This window comes from Corvus cornix, chromosome 8, assembly GCF_000738735.6.
Source record: "Corvus cornix cornix isolate S_Up_H32 chromosome 8, ASM73873v5, whole genome shotgun sequence".
Classification (NCBI taxonomy): Eukaryota; Metazoa; Chordata; class Aves; order Passeriformes; family Corvidae; genus Corvus; species Corvus cornix.
The window spans coordinates 11,120,094-11,141,971 of NC_046338.1; the positions used below are offsets into that span (position 1 = coordinate 11,120,094).

The 21,878-nt window shown below is 45.4% G+C and overlaps 2 protein-coding genes across 10 annotated transcripts in view; one reads left to right on the forward strand and one right to left on the reverse strand.

The window, feature by feature from the left end:
- SZT2 (SZT2 subunit of KICSTOR complex) overlaps nt 1–11,829 on the reverse strand; it is a 54,637-nt gene extending 42,808 nt beyond the window's left edge. For all 7 annotated transcript variants that reach the window (XM_039556478.1, XM_039556473.1, XM_039556474.1 and 4 more), the window contains exons 1-9: nt 11,785–11,829; nt 11,461–11,586; nt 11,128–11,301; nt 10,615–10,785; nt 8,677–8,808; nt 6,535–6,694; nt 5,953–6,059; nt 5,560–5,770; nt 4,332–4,502 (exon numbers count right to left, since the gene is read on the reverse strand). In XM_039556478.1, the coding sequence (XP_039412412.1) occupies nt 4,332–4,502; nt 5,560–5,770; nt 5,953–6,059; nt 6,535–6,694; nt 8,677–8,808; nt 10,615–10,785; nt 11,128–11,301; nt 11,461–11,586; nt 11,785–11,814 (1,282 nt within the window). In that variant the 5' untranslated portion in view covers nt 11,815–11,829. The remainder of the gene's footprint in view (nt 1–4,331; nt 4,503–5,559; nt 5,771–5,952; nt 6,060–6,534; nt 6,695–8,676; nt 8,809–10,614; nt 10,786–11,127; nt 11,302–11,460; nt 11,587–11,784) is intronic.
- MED8 (mediator complex subunit 8) lies at nt 11,810–21,544 on the forward strand. 3 transcript variants are annotated; one of them, XM_039556479.1, is made up of 7 exons: nt 11,810–11,911; nt 14,577–14,695; nt 15,716–15,860; nt 16,255–16,395; nt 16,810–16,891; nt 17,821–18,069; nt 21,074–21,544. In XM_039556479.1, exons 1-7 carry the CDS (start codon nt 11,813–11,815, stop codon nt 21,136–21,138), a joined length of 900 nt encoding a protein of 299 aa, XP_039412413.1. In that variant the 5' UTR covers nt 11,810–11,812; the 3' UTR covers nt 21,139–21,544. The 3 variants fall into 3 exon arrangements, with proteins under 3 accessions (XP_039412413.1, XP_020440778.1, XP_020440779.1); XM_020585189.1 differs by lacking the exon at nt 11,810–11,911 and adding an exon at nt 12,092–12,194; XM_020585190.2 differs by lacking the exon at nt 11,810–11,911 and adding an exon at nt 12,473–13,138.
- The last annotated feature ends 334 nt before the right edge of the window (nt 21,545–21,878 follow it).

Consider the following 21,878-nt stretch of genomic DNA (forward strand, 5'->3'; position numbering starts at 1 on the left):
CCAGGGAAACACATGACCACGCTGCGATTTCAGCTGCTCGATCATCTATTCTATGTCCAGCCTGCTCTGTACTTTGCCAGACTTGCAGCGTTTGTGTGGTAAGTGATTGGATGTGCTGGAAACCTTCTGAACAGATCATCAGCCTGGATGCTCTGTTTCCTGCAGAGTTGCATTTGCTGCTGTCAGAGGCACATCATGCCATCCCCTTCACAGGCTGATTGAGCTCCACTTTAAAGCCATCTTTTTGCTCTCATGGTCCCTGCTGGGAGGTTCCCTCAGAGCACTCTTCCCCCATCAATGTTTAGAAGAAACCTTACAGAGTACATGCCAAATTCATGCTTGGTTGTTCTTTTGATTAAATCATTTTTATTCTGAGCAGCTTCATTTCCATAACATTGACAGGGAGTGTGCACTACCAATAAATCCTTACTCAGTTTCAGCTGTTACTGTGACAAAACATTCATTCCTCTTAACAGACCCAGACCTTCCTGCACCTTAAGAACTCACCTTTCTTGAAAAAAGATGATCAGAAGTGTATACTGTATTTTACCTGTACTTCATCTGGGGGATTAGTAGGATTTTATTTAAGGTCACTAATATTTTATACAATGGATGGTTTGTGTTATTATAATTGCACTTGCCAGGATTGCACCATCTGTTGTTTCCTATGAAGATTGTCTAGTTTATCAGAGAGGCTAAACAAGAATTTATAAATTAATCTCTTTTTATTTCATACTGTCACCTCACTCTTATTGCTTTAGGGCTCATCCACTGCTACTTGCACAATATTTTTGTTCTCATAATAAAGCCTTTCTACTTCATCAACAGAAAACACGATAAGTAAGTTCCCACATTTTTGCTTAGATCATAAATGAAAATATTTCCAACTTTCACCTCTGTTTCCATTAGTCATCCTGGCTTCACTCCTATGATCCCACACAAGCAAAACTAAAAACACAGGCAAAATATTTACTTAGTTTGAAGTTACACCTAGATGAATCTTCAGCTTTTTCTTACTGCAAAGCAATCTCTTTCTGTTCCTGACTTTATAGATAATAAAATTCTTCCTACTTTGATTTCCTTCACAAAGTCCAGCTCTGTTTTTTTAGAAAACTCACTTTGTCTTCCCGATTCCTGTCACTAGAGAATAGCCATTCTCACTGCCCAGCCATTTTTGGTGCTGGACTGATTCACAGAGGAAGATGATGTTTTGAAAACCATCCTCCAGGCTGCCCTCAACACAAAATGGCGAGAATTTTTTTTTTTTGCTACAGAGGGAGATCCCCTGACAGTGTTCCAGAAAGTAAAAGAGCTGGGCTCAATTATGCACCATGGCCCTGAAGCTTCTTTTCCTTCCATACTTTCCAATCCTTTTCCTTTCACAAGTACTTCTGCATTCCTAACTAACCAAGCTGCCTCCTAAATACCTAAATATATAAAAATCAAACAGTGAGGGTAACCAGAACACTTATAAATATCACAAACAACCTCTCCAGGCAACTCTGAGCACAAAGCTAGCTATTTAATCTATTTTGTCTTTGGTAAAGTGAAAGAGAAAAGCGACAGTGTCAAAGTCCACAACTGCACTTTTTTCCTCTCGCTTCACAGCCAGCTGGCTCCTTACCAGCCTCTAATTGGCAAGTGTTGGCAATCCAGGTTAATTAACTGTTCTTTGTTATCCACTTCTCTGTAGAATGGCTCAGAGAGCCCTGATTAGGCAAACATGTTTTTCCTTAGCAAAGGCACTACTGAATGTCTAAAATTTCTCAACTCTACTTTTACCTGTTAGCTCAGCAAAATTTTAAGCAACTCCCCAGAGCATTTAGCCTTTCCAAAGTATTAAATAACATTATCTGCTACTAGTCTGAAGGCTGCATAGAAGTACACTCTATATTTTTGATACCTCTGACATTTCATTTTCAAATTTCTTCTAAAAAATACACAGAAAGTATTTCTGGCTCAAGGAGCCCCTGAGCTGCAAAGAGCTAGAGAGGGCTCAAAGGAAGAAAAAAGGAAAGCAGAATAGAGATTATCATCATGTATGTTTACCCTGCTCTTACTCCTGTGCACCTGCCCACAGCTATTCACCACAGAAGGTAACTCTGACCCAGCAGCTGCTCTTCTGCTCTCTGCTCTTGTAAAAATGGGAGACCAATCCATTTAGCACTCCAAGGAGTAAAAGCCAGCAGGCAAATACCTGGAGGAAAAAGCAGGGAGCATGGTAACATGTTGTGATATTTCTAATACATTCCTCCAGAGTGCAGGAATTCACTGCTTTACAATATCCTGAGCCACAGGTTGTAGCTACACCTTTGTGCAAAAAAAATACAATGTGAACTTGTCTGACTGCTTTTTGAATGATTCATACCTGGTGAATGCTCTTCCAGCATTTCTGTATAGGACTACAGTCACCAAAAGCACTTCAGCATTGCTGCCAGATTAAAGAGAAAGGCTTTTTATCCAGCACTGTTCAAGTTGTAAGTGAACTTGGGCACAGAAGAATAAAAGACACTGAGTGTGGACACGAATGGACTTGTCACACTGTTTCACAGACATTCCTAGACAAGGAGAGTGCAATGGATCTAATCTGCCTGGATTTAAGGGAAGTAATCTCATGGCACACCGACATTAGTGAAAGCAATCTGCAGACATTACTGGAACAGCTGTCTCACTGGGAAAACTTAGCAGACACTTACTTTTAACAGAAAATTCCTGAAACAAGAAATTAGGGAGATTCCTAGAAGACCAACTTTAGAAATTATCCCACCTAATATGATTGCTAGCAATCTTCCCCCCAAAAATGGTGATTTAGATCCATTCAGTTTGTAAGATGCATCAAGGCAAAAGAACTGCAATTCCCAGGCATCACAGTGGAACAGGGAGGTGAACTGAGCAAAATGAACTTAAGAGTACTATCATGTGAAGGACAGCACATGTAGGGACTCCTAAACAAACAAAACCCAATAGAACACCCCCAAGGACTCATCAGTTGAAAGAAAAGGTGCATGAAAGATTCAGAGATTTCTGCAATACAGTCGTGGAGAATGTTCACATGATTCCCAGTCTATCAGATTTGTTATTTCACTTCAGAAGCAGGGAAGTGTCAATGCTGCTGAACAAGGCACTGATAAAACTACACTTAAAACACTCTTATCAACTGTTTTGAGAAACATGAGATCAAACTGAAAAGAAAACAACTTAAGGGGGAAAAAAAAAAGAGCTATTAACCTGAATAAACAAAACAGAAAGCCTGCCCTTACAAAATAAAGGTGAAATACCTGCTTGCTTAATATTAACCTGCCAAAAGGTAGGTTACAAGGAGAAAGATGTCCTTAAATATGTTTGTGGAAGGCAGAGAAGGCGGATAAATTTAATTAAAAATAATAGTCACACAGGTCCAATTTGGTCTCAGGGAGTTTAGAAAGGAAGCCAGAGAAAGAGCAATGAAGCTCTGGGACAGTCTTCCAACCAGAGCAGTGGCAGAAGGTATTTACATGTTTTTTAGGCAGACCACAGTAAATTCACAGAAAACATCACATGGCAAGTTTGGAATGGTTTGGGAGAGACTTTGATTCTCTGATGTAAAACACATTCTGTGTACTAATAAGCTTGCATTTGGATTTTTTCATCTCCCCTTCGGTTAAAGTACTAGCACTAGTCACAGCTGGAGATGGAAATTTAGGTAGGATTTACTGGCCCTCCTTAGGATAATCAAACCCCTCAAGGTCCCTAGTCAGCAGCTAGTTCTCACCCTCCAGGTGCCATGTCTAGTGAGTCAGGTGAGAGAACAGGATCACTGGAAGGTTTTATGGTCTTCTAGAATTGATCACGGTCCTGACTGATCTGACATTTTCACCTAACAATATCCTTGTTTCACCCAATTTCTTCCTTTGGAAGACTGTAGTTCGGAGGCATTAAGCCTGTTGTACCAAAGGGCTCAACTTTGTGTTAGTATTTTGGAGGGCATCTAGCAAAGAACTAGAGAGGGATGGAAAAAAAGAGAAATATAGATGAAATCCCAAAAAACCCTGCAAACCCCAGTTCTGTCACTAGTTTCTCTGCAATTGTGGGGAATCATTTCCAAGATACAGTGCTTCACTGGCTGTCTCTCCCCAGGCACAACCACAGAGAGCAAGCCTGGCAAGTGCATAACCACACAATATTGGGCAGCCCTGCAGCAGGCAATTATTTGTGAAAACAGAATTTGGGGAAAATGGCTCCTTCCTCCACAATACCACCACTCTGCTGAGATGGCAGATGCTGTGCTTTCCTCTAAGCACCTGAGAACAGAGTCCTATCTGAGTCTCCAGCCCTTAAGGCAGCAGAGTCACCTTTGGTGATGTTGACCTCCCGGATGCTGTAGCCCTCGCGCAGGCGGACCGAAACAATGCTCACGAGGTCGGCGTGCACCTCCTTCTCCGTGTGCTTCTTCCTCCGCATCGCCAGCGCAGGGTTGCTGCTTGCAGACACCAGGTGCTCATTGAACAGCCTGTGCTGGGACACTGCAAATGGCAGGGATGGGTTTGTGAGGGAGCAGCTCCCCTGAGCCCCATCATGCAGCAACAGGCCTCCCCAAGAGCTTTATAAAAGCTGCCAGGAACACTCGCTGGCCTGAAGAACAGTACATCCTTCAGGCACCATTTACACCCACTCCTGATTCTGCAATACAGCAAACAGGTTCATCAGTGTGGCCAAAAGGCCTGGGAAAGGGACAGGGTGGGGTGACAGGCACTGCTTCCTCTGGGACAGCTTTTGTGACAAGACACACATTGGAATTCCACATCCAGCCTAGACAGGCAGAAACTGCACATCTGTTTCAACAGTCACACAGCAAGCGTTGGGGCTTTACGCATTTCCCTGGAAAATTTTAAGTTCCCAGGTGCTTTTTAAAAGGTATCGGGATGTGGAAGACTTGAGCTTAAACCACTAACAGCTGATCTTTTTAAGATTCAGCATTTCCAAGTCCCAAGCTAGCTCTCTTCAAATTGCCAGTTTACGTGGCTTCTGCTGCCAAGTTACAGAAAGCAGATGGCACCAGCATATCGCTGGGACATGAAAGGGTGTTTCCATGTTTTACTGGTAACTAAACTAATCTCTCCTGGCATACTCTCAGTCACTAATAGTCACAAAATAAGAACTACCAGGAGAAGCATTTGGGACAGCTCTCAGGGGTCTAGTTTTTCAATCCAAACTGCCATCTGCAAGCCCTGTTAGGACAAGCTCTGCAGAACATCCCTGTCTGCAAGCTAGCCAGTGTGCATGGAAGGGTGGGCAAGAGCTTCTGACCCCCTCCAAGTCCCAGCACAGTGGGCCTAACTGCAGATTGCTAAATCAGGGGAATGGTGGAAAATGGGGCATTATTTTTCCCTGGTCCACCCAATTCCTGGAACCAGGAGGGGATTCACAGGTGGGGCTGTGTGACCAACTGTGCCCAGAGCCTACAGAAGGCATGACAAGGGACAGTATCATAACCAAGCATAACCAAGCCTGGGGAGTCACCCCAAAGAGAGGTGCTTTAAGACACCCATCTACTGGAAGAAGGACATGCACATTCCTCACCACAATAATATTCTGGATTCAGGGACTCCCCAGTACGCAGAAAGGAGTACAGTAGAAATGCCTTGTGATACACATTCAGATCCAGGCTCAGGGGATCCAGCTCAGGGCACGTGGAGAGGTAAGCACCAAAAGTGGCCATGGCAATGAATTTCATCAGTTCCACATTGGGAACGTGGCCAAAGCTGCAGTCATAGGAGTAGACACCGCCCACCTATGGGATGGATAAAGGAGACACCTGAGTGACAACAGCAGTGCTGAAGACAAGGCAGATGATTGGTCAAGAATTCAAACAGGCAGAGAAGGCCCCCACTTCTCCTCTGGAGGTGACTGCCACCACCACCAATCCACCTGCCTCCCTCTGGTACCCACACTCCCAGGTACCAGCAGACATACCTGCACAAAGGAGCAGGCCACTGTGCCACTGCGCAGCTGGTTGAGTAAAGTCTCGCACACAGCCACGTCAGGGACACTGGTCACACCATCCGTAATTATTATAATACCTGTAAACAAGGCAGCATCTTAGTGCATCTTCCATCTCAAACAGCTATCATTCTCCCAGTAAATTCACCAGAGATAAAGCTTAGGCAGGGCAAAAGTAGAAGGAAAATCCTGAGGCTGGTTTAGAGCTTCCAAAGCATTATGGAGCTGGCAAACATCCTGATTAGGTACAGCAGAGCACACAGAAAGGGCACAGCTCTTCACACCCCAGGCTGCCCTGAGCAACAGTCACAGCTGTACTGCCTCACAAACTCCCCAACGCTGACACACGTCACTTGGCACAGTGTTGTCCTCCCCATTCCCACCACCACAATTTGCCCCCAGAATGCAGAGTAAAAGGCTCTGGTGAAATTTCATCCCTAACAGAAGGGTCCATGCACACACCTGTCCTTACAAAATTAACCTCAGCCTACGACAGGAGCAATACAGCCCTTTGCAAACAACCGGGCAAACCTTAACCCCGAGGACGCAGCCAACCTGCGCTGGAGTTGGAGGGCAGCAGCTGCAGGGCCAGGATCCCTTGCCGGACCATGCTGACCAGACCAACGTCAGCAGTGACAACAGACACGCTGGGCTTCCTCCCAGATGACTCCTGCACGTCACCAGGGCTCTCTTGGCTCAGGGGGGATAAATCCACCTGGAAAAGTTTAAAAAACCCACAAGGCCCCAGGGGGCAGATTTCAGCCTAGCTCTAGTCCTCACTCTTTCAAACACCTTCGGTCTGGCAGTCCCATGGTACTCTGGAGCATCACAGCAGACTCCATTTGTAGCTTTAACTTTCAGGTGCTCTTAAAATCCTGGTCACTTGGGCTGCTTCGAACAGCTGGGCAAGGCTGCTTGAAGGTGGAGGGACAGCATGCTCAGAGCTTTATTCTAAGCTGATTTCTCACAGAAGGGGAGATATGAGACACTTTGGGGTCACTAAAACTCCTCTGTGGAGCAAAGCAGTTCCCAGTTAAAGAGATGGTGAATACCTCTTTCTCCCCTTGTCATTTAGTAGAAGCTGCAGCTATTCAGCATCTCCTTAATCTACTCTATTCAGCCCAGAAACACTGGAGACGCAGAGACAGCTACGTCTCACTCGTGAAGCTCTGCAGCAGAGGGGGAAAGAAGCCTCACAAGGACTAAGTCTAGTGCCTATGCATTTAACTCAAATGGCCCTTGTTATGCAGTGTTGATATAAACAAATGCAGGTAGGCTTCTCCTGCATCTTCTACGAAAAATATCCCCTAGGCAAAGCCTGAAATTTGTATAATTACACCAGTGAGAAACCTACTGTATTCATAGTCCCTTAATCCCCATAAGGCTCTGGCAGTTCAACCCTGTAATAAAATATTGCTTCATTTTTACTGCTAATGCAGAGAATGGCTGAGACCCCCCTCTGCAAAGCTACAGACGATTGGAGTTGGGAAAAGAAAACTAGAACTAACAAAACTTTTGCTATGCACAAATGGGAGCAGTCCAAGAGCAAAAAATATTGATTATCCATCACTTTAATTTGCCAGATGCCTTAAATTCAGATACTTGTTAACAATGATACAGCTAGTGCAACTTCAAAAGTGAATAAAGTTTCAGTCCCTGCCTTTCCCCTGGGGCCTCCCACCTCCACCCCACACCCTGTGGCAGGATTCACCAGTCCCTCTGGCCTGCAAGAGCGTCTCTCTCCTCCATTTGCATGGAAGAAGTTACAGGGTAGTTTACCATGAGAGAAATACTGCATCAAGCAGGAATGCACACAAAGCACTGCAAAACCACCATCTGGTCTCACTAGTCGAGGTATTTACTTCTGGCAATCTGCTTTCTGTTTGAGGACTGGCAGTTTTAGCATTGAAACATACAAATTTCAGCTACAATGTGAGACTCCCAGCACTTCAGATATGCAACTGCAATTCACTACCAGTATCCTCTTGGTCATCTGATTTTGGGACTTTTTATTTCCTTTTTGCCCAAACTCTAATAACTAATGCTAATTAAGGACTACATGACCTCAGCCAGACCAACAATGACTTTGACTGCAAGAAGATCAAAAGCAGCATGGCCAGCAGGTTGAGGGAGGTGATCTTTAAATGTCCCTTCCAACTCAGACCGTACTAGGATTCTGTCATTAATATGCTGATACATATATCCATGGCTACTAAGCAGCATCTGTCACAGAATTCAAGGAGCACTTGAAACTGCACCAGCTGTTTATTCAGTTTCACTGCCAGTTTTCATGGTAACAAGTAAGTATTTTCATTCAAGAAATGTCAAAAGGGCTAAGGGCATATTCACAGCTATTTGCAGATTAATAATATGGACATAAGCACCTCTCCCACCATCTTCTTCAGAGAGAAAGCACACCCTACACCATTTCTCCCATGATATACAGTCAGGCCATCTTACTGCACATTAACTTTAGGGAAGGTAAAGATCCTCACCAGTCCTTCTAAACACTTAATGGTTCTGCTTCCTCAGTGTTCATATCTCATTACTGGATCCCACAGTGTTATCTCACCAACTCCTTAGCTGTTCCTTCTGCAGACTTATGCTGCTGTTCCTCTTGCCACCCCACTTCAGAGGGGCCTCAGAGTGCAGATCTCCAGGAAGCCAAGAGAGCCCAACTACCTCTGCCCTCCTTACCTGCGGTTTGGGTTCATACTGTTGCTGAAGCATCTCTGCCACTTTGTTCTCAAAGGCACAGAGCTGTGTGTAAACTTGGTGCAGAAAGGCCTCACGCTTCGTCTCATCCAGCTGACAGCCCTGGAATAGTACCTGGCCCAAGGACACACATGTCAGTCATCAAGTTAAGATTTTACAGCACCAGCCCCAAGATGGTACACAGGAACACCGCTCTGCACAGGGGAGTTCAAACATCTCCCTGACAAAGCACAGGTACAGCACAGGCCACTTCTCTCTGTCCCTGCTCAGAGACAAGTGCCTGTGAGCAGTGGTGTCTCATGGCACCTGCTGTGCACCCCACTGCAGATGCTTACATCACACTTTGGCAAATCTCCTTCTTGGGCAAGAAACTTCTACTTCATTTGACTTTCTCCAGGAGAAAGTGATGTGGGATCATTGTTAGAAGCCATTAAGTGTAGTCTGACACTTCGAAGGAAGGCCTGTTTGTTCTAATCTACCTCACCTCTAGACTGATCAAATTATCTTCCAAGAAGAACAGCAAATTGAAATAAAGAAAAGAAACAATGAGAATGGACATTACAAAAGAGGCTGAGTGATGTGACAGAATAAGCCTGCCACCGCAGAAACTCCCCAGGGCACAACACCTGTGTTTACAGATGTCACCCTGGTATAGGCACTTCCTGTCCACAACCAGGAGGCAAAGAAGATACAACATGCAAAGACCTCAGCAGATTGGTGGGATGCTGCATGTTATCCACATTCCCTTGGCCTCATATGGACAAGACCTCATAGTGACATCAGAGAAATAAATTATTACCACAGAGAGTCTTTCCTGGATGAGTGATACACACATATGCCTTTTCCTCCACAAAAGAAACAAAATTATCCAGTATTACCCAGAGATCACAGCTGATGGCCTCATGCACAAAGTGGGAATTTAGAGAGATCCAAAGAAGAAAAATGTAGCGACTTCAGAGTGCTCAGTATAGTGCAAACAGGGGAGATACTGAGGCACAGCATGATGGTGTGTGCTGGACAAGATAATTGCTGGACAAGATAATACACAAAACACCAATGGCAAATGGAGAAATTCCTGCTAGGCTTACTCTAGCAGCACCTCAGAACAGACCAAAGCGATGGCCACACTCCTCAGGTACAAACCCTGGCAGAAGGCTTGGGCAGGGAGGGAACAAGCATAGACTAACAGGCTCCTCCTGTTACCACACACTTTCCCTGGTATTAGCAAAGGGATGAAATACACCACGAGAAACCTGTAAGTTACATGAAAATACTGTAAGGTGGAAGAGATCAAGTATGAACTTCAAAAACCACACTGGCCCCGTAAACCAGACTTGAGTTTCTTAAACAGACCTGCCCTGACACAAGTGAAATATCACTGACAAATCTCAATACTGGGGCTGGCTGCTCCCTCCAGCAAGGAGAAGCATATTCAGACCAGTGCAAAAAAACCAAGGTTTGTAGGAAGAAACAATTATCTTTGAATTAATCCCTGCTACAGAGCTGGAATAGGCAGACAACCTTTTGGTCATACAAGCTCTGCTTGAATGCTTCAAGCTAATTAGAACAGGCAAAAAGAATAAATCAACAGAAATTAAAAACAAAAACAACCCCCAAACAACAAAACGAGAACAACAAGCACATATTCAACATGAGGTAAATATTCCCTGGGGCCCAATTCTAGAATCGTGCCTGAGGGCAGCATTCTCCAGAGAAACCTCTGCTTCCTGCCCAGAAAGGAGAAGTTGCTCACATACACTTCTGCATCATGCCAGGCCACGTGTTTCAGTGAAACAAGCCTGCAGCATCACAGATAACAGAGCCCAGCTGCCACCTGCCCCTGCTTTCCTCGTGCTCACAGGACACCTGCAAACCACAGCAAGCTTCTCACGCCGTGCCAAGGGAGAGCCTGAACTTTACCTGGTGGGACTGCAGGCCAATGATGGAGGAATACACCTGGATGGTGACAAAGATCTCTGGCTGGTAGATAATGTCTGAACCAGGGATACGAAAGGGTCTTAACAATCCCACCAAGCATCGGGAAAGGGCGTGAAACACTTCATCAAAAATTATCTCCCCCGTTGAATCATCCTACAGAAACAGAGAAAGGGAACAGCTTTTTCACCTTCTAGGACTTTCACTCTCATTGCTGGTTATCCCACTGTGCAGAGCCAACAGCAAACATCCTTCTGCAGTGGCAGCTAGATTAAAGTGACAACTCTTGTAAACAGAAGTCACACATTCAGCATCCAATGGAGAAATAAGATTTGCATTTAGTTCCCAGCCAGGGGCAAGCATGGCTCCCTCCCAGGAAAAGCAAGACTTCTGCAAAAGTTAAGACTGACACTGAGAGCAATAAGCCTTTTCTCAGCAAATATAAATGGGTTTCTCTTTTAATGCACAACACCCCAGAGAGGCAGCTTCTGCTCTTACCACAATCCCTGTGGAAGGGCTCAGATCGAGCTCAATCACAAATCGGTACTGGCGGGCCAGGAAGGTGACCCGTGTAGAGGGCACAAGGAGGTAGGGCCTGGGCTGGACCGGCTCGTCTGGCTGCCACCCGTTAGGCAGGATGCTGAGAACATCAAGCTCATTTTCTGACTTAACCTGCCGGAACAAGCAAACGGTACACGAGAGAACACCAAGCCATACCAAAGGAAGAATCAGAGAAAGAAATAGGGCTTAAATACTCTGAAGGGCACAGGTGCTGCTGGGTGGTGCAGCACCAGCCGCGCTGACACCATCCAGCCCTGAGCACCAACTCACCAGCTCGGGCTCGGGTACGGCCCGGATCACCTGGTGCAGGCGGCTGAGGACCCAGGCGAGCCGCACGTTGCGGGAGATGCGATAGTCCTTCTTCATCAGGAGGAACACATGCCCTGCCTCCTCCACCTGCGGCGGGAGCACGGCGGCCCAGGTCACCCCCGGAGCAACCCCGGACAGCGCCCGCGCCGCCGCTCAGCCGGGCCGCTCCAGCCCCGCACTGCCGGCCCCACTACTCCCCATGGCGACCGCGTCCCCTGCGCCCGCCCCTCGGCCCGGCCCGGCTCGGCCCCGCTCCCCCGGCCCCGCGCCCCGGCCCGCTCCCACCTCCCCATCGGGCCGCTCGGCCGCCGCCATGTCCGCGCGGCCCCGCCCCGGAAGTGCCGCTCTCCCGGGACAACGGGGCGGTGCCGCCGCCGCCATCGCCGCCATCGCCGCCATCGCCGCCATGCAGGTGAGGGCCGGGGGGAGCGGGGCCGGGCGGCTGCGCGGGGGCCGAGCCCATCCCAGGCTGGGGCACCCTCGGAGGGAGGCCGAGCGCGCCCTCGAGCAGCCGAGGCGATGCTCTGCTGTGTAACAGCCCCTTGTTGCTGCACGGCTGTGGGGTGAGTGTTCGTACAGCTGAGCGCCCTGGCCCCGCTTGAATGAAATGTCGTTAATGGGAGAAGAACCGAATTACTTTACTAAGTGCTCTGAATTTGTAGCATCCGTGTTGTCCAAAGAAAAGAGTTGCAGAGGTTAGTGACAGGTTAATAGGTTGTAAAAATCCGCCTCCTTTGGTTTGTTTGAAACCGCAGTCTGCTGGCTTCATGCGGATCTCCTGGTTGTCCTGCTGGAAAAGAAAGTGAAAATGGATTGTCCCGCTATTACTCATTTATAGGGTTTATTACAATTGTCTCTCCTTGTTTTAACCACTTGCTCGTACCAGTCTTTTTTACGGTTGGTTTTTTTTTTTTTTTTTTTTTTTTGGAACTATGAATATTCTTCATCGTCCTCGTTCCCTTTATTAGTACATATTCCTACTCTATCCCTTTTCAGTTTGAGGGACAAGAGTGACGTGTAATATTCGAGATGAAAAGGAGGCGTGCATTTATGTGGTGACATAATGATGCTTAGTTTCTGTTGCTTTCCTAATAAATCCTGTGGTCGCTTTTACTTCCTTGCCTGCCTTTTCAGTATCGGGCAGATGTTTTCGTGGGTTATCCTCAGACAATCCCGAGATCTTGTTGTTGAGTTACAACGTTATCGGCTTAGATAATGTCATTGTGTACAGAAAGTCTGGGGGGTTTTTTCCCTCTTTGTTTTGCCAATCAGGATTTTTTTTTTTCCATTTGATTTGCCGCCTGCATTGCTTTATCTTTACCTACTCTGGATTTCACCTTTACCTCTCAGTTGCTCCATATCAGGAGGTCCTTCAGAACACCTACCCTAAGCCCTGTCTTTACTACCTCGGCACAATTTAGCATTGCTAACAAACTCCTTAAAGTGTCCCCTTGGAGAGGGCTAGCATTCCTTGGAATCACTGCTCTGTCTTATTGTGTGCTTATTGCAATGCTTGCATCTGCTTCCAGTTCCTAATGGCTTCGGGAAGAGCTTAGGGAAGGAGGGTTGGAGTGCACTGCTGCCGTGAGAATGGTCCTTGTGCAGTGGGGTTTCATTCATCCTCTTCAGGGCTTCTTGGGTAAGCACAGGCAGTGGGCCAGGGGACTTGCCATGGCTGCATACGCCTGGCACCCCTGCAGTAAAACACTGGCTACCAGCCCAGCTTGTAACACAGGCAGTAGTAAACCTCCCTGCACAAACACAGTGCACACAAACAGTTGTAGGCACATTTCTTAATTGGACAGGAACTGACTAGTCCCGCCACAAAGGGAAGGAGAGTGCTTTTATCTCTAGGTGGAACAGCCAGCAGCAACCTGTTGCATGAATCCACTCCATGGACTGGGGATCAAATTTTAATGAGGTTGCTCCAGCTCTTTATTCTAAGGTGGTTAGAGTAAAATGAAGTCTCATCCGTGATTACCAGCTTGTCAGAGTACAAATAAAATAGAATAAATAATACAGTGTTCTCGTGAACATGGAAGGTGCCTGATAATCTTTCCATGAAGCTTGCACTGGGCTAGTGTATTTGAACAGAGCAACAACAAACGCAATAGCAAGCATGCCAACAGCCTGAGTTACTCTATCTGCTTTCCCAATCGGTATTCCCTTTCTATTATTTGACTGCTTTGTCCCACCCTCCTCATGGATTATTATTGTACAGTTCTGAACTTACACGAGCAGTTCCTTAGGGCTGGGACTTTAATTATGTTTTGTGCAATACTGTAGTACAAGTAAGTTCGAGTAGATAAGAGTTTAGAGGGTTTTTGCCGGAGTCAAGGGCATGCCTTGGTGTCTTTGGCAGCAGATCCACAGTCCTGACACTTTGTCTGTCACTGTCCTCCCTCACCCGGAAGGGAATGTCAGTGGGAAAGATTTCTTAAACAATGTAATCCCAGCAAAAGGCAGGAGGTGAGGGGCGTGTGTGGGTATGACACCGGTCTGTGTCATGGCAGGGCCTCCCACAGCCCATGGGGCACAAGGCCAGTAGGAGCTGCCAGTTTCCTTGGCAGCTGGAAGTGTCACATGGGCAGAAAGAAAGTAAAGAATGAGGTGAAGGGCACAAACTGGAGGTTTTAGTCCATGGACCTGTTAGTCATTTTGCAAAGACTGTTTTGGATGAAGATATTGCAGCACCCACAGCTGCTGTCAGAAAAGGCTGAGGGAATGCTAATCTTCTTTGAGCTGAGTTAGCTTAAGTGGCTTACAAAGATAGCGTGAGCTAGCTTTGATGACTTTGCCTGATGTGGTAAAAAGCAGATGTAAGTGATGATGTCTTCGCTACACCCGTCTAGATCTTTAACAGGACAGCTGGCCAAGTGTTTGTCTCAGATACAAGTCTCTTGCCTAAGTAGTCTGACCCAAGGGAAAGGGGTCAGTGTGAAATAATGGGATTTTTATCTCCAATATCTCTGCTTCCTCTGAAAAGGAGGCTGTCTGTAGGACAGATTGGATTATGGATGCATGGGTGTGGATTCACACCTTTGTCCTCCTCCCTTGTCTGTCTTGCCTTTTTTTAGAGAGAGGAGAAGCAGCTGGAGCTGACCCTGGAGACGCTCATCAGTCAGGTGGCCGACCTGAAGAACTCCTTGGTCAGTTTTATCTACAAGCTGGAGAATGAATATGACCGACTCACATGGTAAGGTGTCTCGCTGTTGATCACTGCCAAAGCTCTTGCTCAAAGGATTAATTAAGAAACATTAGCTTCTTGTCAGTAGGTTTCAATTTTCTTTTCGCATTTGTGCTGGAGGAGCCACTGCACATCTTCCACCAGAAAAATGGTTGAAATCCATTGGCTTCATGCTGTAGAGCAGTAAGAGTCATGCTAACACCTTTTAATCCAGACAGTTTATGGGAACTAGACTTGCATCTGCAATGAGTGGACGTTCTCAGATGAGGCACCTTAGAGACCTACATACACTATAAAATGAACAACAGTTCTTTCTACATTTCTTGACATTTTCCAGCTTTTTATGGCTCTGATATAAACTGAGCTTTTGTGTTTTGCTAGTTTTTCTTTACCACACAGTTTGAGAGACTTGCAAGATGGCATTCTCTTCTTGGAAAATATGGAGCATAAAGATATTATAGCTGCAGCTTAATAAACTATGTGGTATCTTAGTGTCTGCCACTGCAGCAAAGCTTCACAGAGAAGTTAACATTTATAGTTAATGTTGCAGAAGGGAGGAGAGCTGATGAATCCTGCACAGAGACCAAGCTGAAGAGGACCTCCTTGAAAACATTATCAGTTATTTAGCTTCATTATTACTTAGTCTGGATAGCCAAGCTATAAACATTTTCTCTCCTAGCTGTACTGCTTCGGGATGAAATTATTTTAGACCTTGCTCCAGAATTTCACTGGGAGAGGTAGTGACAAGGAAAGAATTGCTTCTGTGTATGTTACTGAAATCCCGAACAACTGCCACTTTCAGTGGTACTGCTTGTAATGTCCTTGAGGTATTTGATGCATTTGAGCCGTTTCCAGGAAGGACTGGGGTTTGTCCACACCTGCATATTCAGCACTAGATTTTACTGCTTACTGTCTGAAGTAGACTGATTTGAAGACTAATGATGTTATTTCCTCACTCCTCAGCCATTTGAGTGAAGAAGAGAGTGGCATCCCCTCTCCCTGTTCTATCTTCTTTATTTACTTTTCCAGGCCTTCAGTTCTGGACAGCTTTGCATTGCTCTCAGGACAGCTGAACACCTTGAATAAAGTGCTAAAGCATGAGAAGACCCCACTATTGCGGAACCAGGTGATCATCCCCCTAGTGCTCTCTCCAGACCGTGATGAGGAGATCATGGTAAGACATGTTCCTTGAGTATCAGAAAGTGCTTGAGTGCCTGAGTATTCAGCTTGTCACTCATTTGTGCTGGGCATTCCTCAACTCTGCGTGTAAAGGAAGGAAAGGCAACAAGTACTTCTGTGTGAGAGCTGCTTTGCTGTGGGGTTTTTACCTACAAATGCTTGCACTGGGTACACTTTACAGAAGGTGTTCCTGTTCATAAATATGTTGCTGTAACTAAACAGGCACGGTGCAATTCCTAGACAAGTTGTTGAAACTTCCTAATGCTCCCCAGATCAAGGTTTCCCCACTAGCCTTGTTCAGCACCATGGCCTGTGCCCTGGTCTGGAGCTGCCTGATTGCTGGGCTAGAGGCGGAGGCTCTGAGTGAGACTATTGTCCCACTATTGCAGCGGCAGACAGAGGGACGTGTGCCGGTGTTCAGCCATGAAGTAGTGCCTGACCATCTTCGAACTAAGCCCGACCCTGAGGTGGAAGAGCAGGAGAAGCAGCTGATCACAGATGCAGCTCGAATTAGCCCTGATGCGGCACAGGTAGGTAAAGAAGAGTTTGATTCTTCTGCCTCTTATCCCTAGGGCACAAGATGCCCTTTAACTGCTTCCTTCACTCTTCCATTTGACAGTTTTCTTTTTTTTTGCTGTGTCCTTTCCTGTCTGAGATTTCTCCAGCTGACCCTAGCTGAGGTTTGGTTTCCTCCACAGTTTCACAAGAGTATCCAGCTCTCTGGCTGTTCACAGGAGGTGCCATCCAACCAGTCAGAGGCGAAGGTTATCCCATCCCCACAGTGCCCTCCTGCATGCATTAGCACTGGGCGCTCTCAGCTCAGCTACCAAAACGTTTACTTTTGGTTACACAGATCCTGGGAAGAGAAAGCTTGTTCATTTACCTTGCTGATTTGTATTGAGTTGGAGGTATCCTGGCAGTTTCTGACAGTTTTCATTTTGCAGAAACAGATCCAAAGTCTGAACAAAATGTGCTCAAATTTGCTGGAGAAAATCAGTAAGGAGGAGCGTGAATCTGAAAGTGGAGGTATGTCACTGAGGTGGGAGTGGGGTACAGGGTTCAAGCAGCAGGCCTGAGAGAGTAGAGGCAAAATAGGTACATTGGAGAGCCTGAAGTATGGGAAATGCAGGTGAGCAGCATAAACGAAAACATTCTAGAAGATGCAACATTAGCTGTCCTGGAGCACCCTAATTTGAGAAGGCAGCCTGCGGGTGCATGTGTCTTCCTTGTGTGATCTATGCATGGTGGGAAGGTCATTCCAACCCTTTGACATATCCCCCTTTGAGGAGGTGATAAGTATCTGCCAAGAAAACTTCCCAGTCAACTTTAATTAATAAAAATAGCTGTGAAAATGCAGCACCAGTGAATAAGAAACCCTTTAGCTGTGTTCTGAAGGAGACTAAGTGTAGGCAGGCTCTTGTGTGATCCTGTCTAGATAATGGGTGCTTCAGGCTCATGGCCAGCTTTTTCTGGTAGAGGTGTTCACTGTACCCAGGAGTGCCACACACAACTCTTAAAGGCAGTGGCATTTTTATTGTCATCTTTGACACAGGACCTGAGCACAGGTTCTGTCTAGTATCTGGGATTAACAGTGTAAGTGGGCACATGTGTGGCAAAAAAACTTGAAGACACCGTGTTGCTCATGAGCCTCTAAAAGGGGGTGTTGCTATTGCTTACCTAAATCACAGTGCTTGTTACGTGCCATAGGATTCGCTTCTCCTTCCTTGAGCAGATTATGCCCTGCCCTCAGTGAAAAAGCTCTTGGATCACCAGTGTCCCTGGATTTTGCAGCTTCTTTGACCTTGCTGAGATTCTTATAGGACAGCTTGTAAGAAACTCATCTCTATTGCATGCACTAAAGTAGCTGAAAAGTAAATCCAGGACCAGCTATGCTACTTTTTAGACCTGATTGCCAAGTCTAAAAATAACTTCCAAAATAACTTCTTTTTTTACAGGTTTACGACAGAATAAGCAGACTTTCAACCCTGCAGATACCAACGCACTGGTAGCAGCTGTGGCCTTTGGGAAAGGGCTGTCAAACCGGAGACCCCCAGGCTCTGGGGCATCTGTCCAGTCGGGCCAGCCAGGAGCTGGTGCCATCATTGCAGGTGCTGCAGGCATGCAGCAGGTCCCAATGACAGGTGCACCAGCTCAGCAGCAGCCAATGCTGGCAGGAGTGCAGATGGCACCAGCAGGACAGCCAGGTAAAGAAGTTCTATATCTGAGATCAGTTGAAATCCAGGGAGCAAGAAAGACAAATGCAGATGTAGAGATTCTTCCCCAGTCACCTTTTAGATGTAACTAAGTACAAGGTTCCTTTCTGGCCTTAATAACATGAGTCAGGTTTTAATAGTGTAGTAATACCTGTTTAAAATTGGCTCAGAGGTTGAAATGGATCCCAGCCAACCAGCTTCAGCTTCTTAACTCCCTCTGCAAGACTATTTTAATAATAGACTTAGTGAACATAGGAATCAATATGGAGGGAGATCACAGTGTAGTTTTGCAGGCATCTATACTGGGGGTTTTTCTGTGAAATTTAAGTTGTGGGTAGGCAATAAAGTGGAAAAGTTTGATGATAATGAGTTATTTAAGGTAAGAAAAAGCCAGAAGTTTTCTGTAAAAAGTTAGAAGGTTTTCCTATACAAAGTGACTTTGCTTAATAGCAGTAGATGACATTTGTCTTGAATATAAAGTGGAATACATAGGCATAGAAATTTGACTGTACACATCCAGCGCCTGGACTCTAACCTAGTTACTTGTATTTTTGAAATACATCTATGATATAAGAGTTCTGTAAAGACAATAATTGGGTGTTCAGTTGGGGCATAAATACAAACTAAATACTAGGAATTGCTAGAAAAGGAACATAGAGGATATCTTTAGGCCATTCTGTTAATCCACTGGGCACCCACACCTCCAATATTATGGGCAGTTCTGATATCTTCTCTGCTAGTGGGCATAGCTTTGGGCTAGGGAGAAAAAAGTAGAAGCCTATAAAATCCCAAATTATATACAGCAGGCAAATGAGGAATGATTGTTCATTGTCTCCCATGACGCAGAAAGATTGGTGAAAGTGCACGAATCAAAATGTGGGCTTGTAGATTTGGAACAAAAGGGAGATACTTTTCTGAATACTAAATAATTACACTGTGGAGCACATTGCCTAGTGTGTGATAGGCAGATATGTTTATGTGAGATGGAAAACTAAGTAAGTACATAGATTTCTGGATGAAAAATCAGGTGACAGCTAATCCTGAGGATACCAACTCTGATTCCATGACCCTGAGCCACAATTTTTTTAAAAGCAGAGTAGGTATTCTGCAGGGATATCACTGCATGCTTGCCCTATTCTGGTATTCCTCCTTAAAAATCCTCTGCTGTCAGGAATGGGCTTGGCCTGGGGGGACCTACAGGCTAACCCTGTACTGTCAGAATGTTTATGTTGATTGCGATTTAGGATATCGGATATCCTAATTGGTGTTTTCTTGCCTGTGTATAATGACTGTTGTTAGGATATGCGCTTAAGCAACAATACAATCCTAAGTTAAATACGTATTTATGTAAGAGTTAGAAAGTCATTTCCACTGTAATTTGGTAGCAAAGAAGGCCTCTGTGACTCCTGGCTGAATACCCAGAGACACTGTATCCAGGGTGGGAAGGCAGTCGCTTCTGTAGGCCAAGCAGAGTGCACTGGTAAGGAGAGCACTTGTCCAGCCTGTGTGATGGGGAAAGTACCTCTTGATAAGAGCAGCTATAGGCGGTTTTATCAAAGGTCAGTCTCTATTCTGCTTTTGATAGTGCCCATAGCAGGGGCTGAAAGAATATAAGAACAAAGTATCTCTTGACCACAGTTGTTTTTTAGGGATTTTAAGCCAGAGTCTGGTTCGATACCATTCGGTACAGTAGCCATTATTTCCTGCAGTTCCCGTTTGAATTACAGTTTGACTTCTACAACACCTGTGGCAATATGTCCCACAGCTTTATCACATTTTGCTTAAAATCCTTTTTATGTTTAAATATTCTGCTTGATGATTTTATTGCATTTTTCTTTTTTACCCATGTTGTGAGAAATGGTGAATAAGCATTCCTCAGTTACCTTCTCCATACTGGTTTTCGTGTTTTGGAAATCTGTCATGTCTCCTTCCATTGTCCATTTTTAGGTGTTTTTCCCTTAGCTAACAAGTCCTGTTCTCTTTAATGTGACTTTGTGTTGAAGTTATAACTTGGACCATCCTTGTCACTCTTAACCTGCATTTTTTCTAGTTGTTCTCAAGACTGGGAACACCACAACCACTCACTGTGTCTCAGATGTGGGTGAACCATGCAGTCCTGTTCACTGTTGCTTTTGGAGCAATATCTAACAGTATTTGTCTCCTGATTGTTAGTGGTATCTATCAGTTACCTGCACATTCATTGCTGGCAATGACCCACTTTGGATATGTTCGAGAAAGTTTAATAATCTTTATCATTTTAGGCATTTGCTTATCAAATCTTTTCTTGTCCTGCCAGACTATAATTTTAACTTTCAGAAGTTATCCTTTTTTTTCTTCTTCTGTTTGAAGACACTGAAGGAGTGTTATTTGACTATCCCTCTGTGCTGCTCTTTAATCACTGTTTATTTTTCAGATCATCTTAGTTTTGTCTAGCACTCTACACTTACTCTAAGCTGCCAGTAAGATGTCTTTGAACACATGTGAGATTGGTATCAGCAGAGAGTAATAATGCCCAAGAGGTGGATGTGGTTACAAGAAATTAAGAAATCTGAGAGAGGCTTAGTAATTTAAATATACATCCTGACTATAAATAATGCTACGGGGAAGGGGATACAGACTCTGAAATGGACGTGGACACAGTCTGGGTTCTTCTTCTGTGTGTGGTGCTGCCAGCAACTTCTATGAGACTAAGTCTGACACTCCTGTAGGAGCCTCCTGACAAAGAGAAAGGCTTGCTTAGGATGAAAATGGAATAGAATTGGAGGGGATAGCAGGGGGACACAGGAATTGTCAAGGAAATTTGTCAGCAGAGAGAGATGCCAATTTGTAGAAGAGATTGATCGTGTAGGTCAGAAGCTGGAAGATGCTGTAGCAAATGAGCCTGGAGTGAAACTGGAAAAGCCCAGACAGGGTTGTTCTGAGTCTTACATGCTCCTGAGCAAATGTCCTCTCGTATTGCTGATTTTGCACTGCTTTTTCTTTTTTCCCTCTCCAGGAAAAATGCCGAGTGGCATAAAAACAAATATCAAATCTGCCTCAATGCATCCGTATCAGAGATGAGCTGAGATGAACCAGACCTGGGGAACAGCAACATTTGTTACTGCTGCAGGCACCCCACCTGGATTCCTTCTAGGACTTCCAAGTCCCTTCGCATATCCACACACCATATCCAGGAAGACGGGGGTAATAAGGCCCTTCCCTGGGTATTTTTTAGTGCTGGGTGGCTTGTGTGGAGCTGCTGGTGGCCATGCCTCTTGGATACAAGTACTTCTCTGTTCAGCCAGAGCAGAGGACTTTGTTTCTGGTATTGATGCCAGCTTCTCCAGGTCTGGCCTGGAGGATAACTACCCTTTCCTGATACAGAACCTGAAGAGCTGCATAGAGCTCCTTGTTTCTGCTTGTTCACTTGGTATGTTCTTTCTTTACTCCCTCTTGTTTAATAAAGATCTTGTTATGCTCACTGTGAGACACTGATGTCCATCTCTCAAATCATAAGAACTCTTATGTCCCTTTGGGTAAGGCTACAGAGCAGCTCTAATCTAGACCACACTGAAAATGTTGGAGGCTGAGCGCTGGAGCTGCAGGTTTATGCGTAAAGGGGTGTTGTCGAGTGAGTCAGCTGGGTGCCAACATAAGCAGCAAACATCTCGTGCATAGAAAACCAATTATAGCTATTCCCCAGAAGGCAAAATACTAGGAAGGACTATTTCAAGGCCCACAGCAAGCAGGCAATACATGAGGAACAGAAGCACAGAGCTCTTGTATTCTGAAGCTGCAGTAAATCCCAGCTGGATCTGATT

Bases quoted from the DNA above. Each gene is read 5' to 3' on its own strand.
- MED8 (XM_039556479.1), top strand. From the start codon at position 11,813: ATGTCCGCGCGGCCCCGCCCCGGAAGTGCCGCTCTCCCGGGACAACGG. The intron at 14,696-15,715 runs GTAAGGTGTCTC...TTACTTTTCCAG, and splicing joins GAATATGACCGACTCACATG to GCCTTCAGTTCTGGACAGCT. The intron at 15,861-16,254 runs GTAAGACATGTT...CCACTATTGCAG, and splicing joins ACCGTGATGAGGAGATCATG to CGGCAGACAGAGGGACGTGT.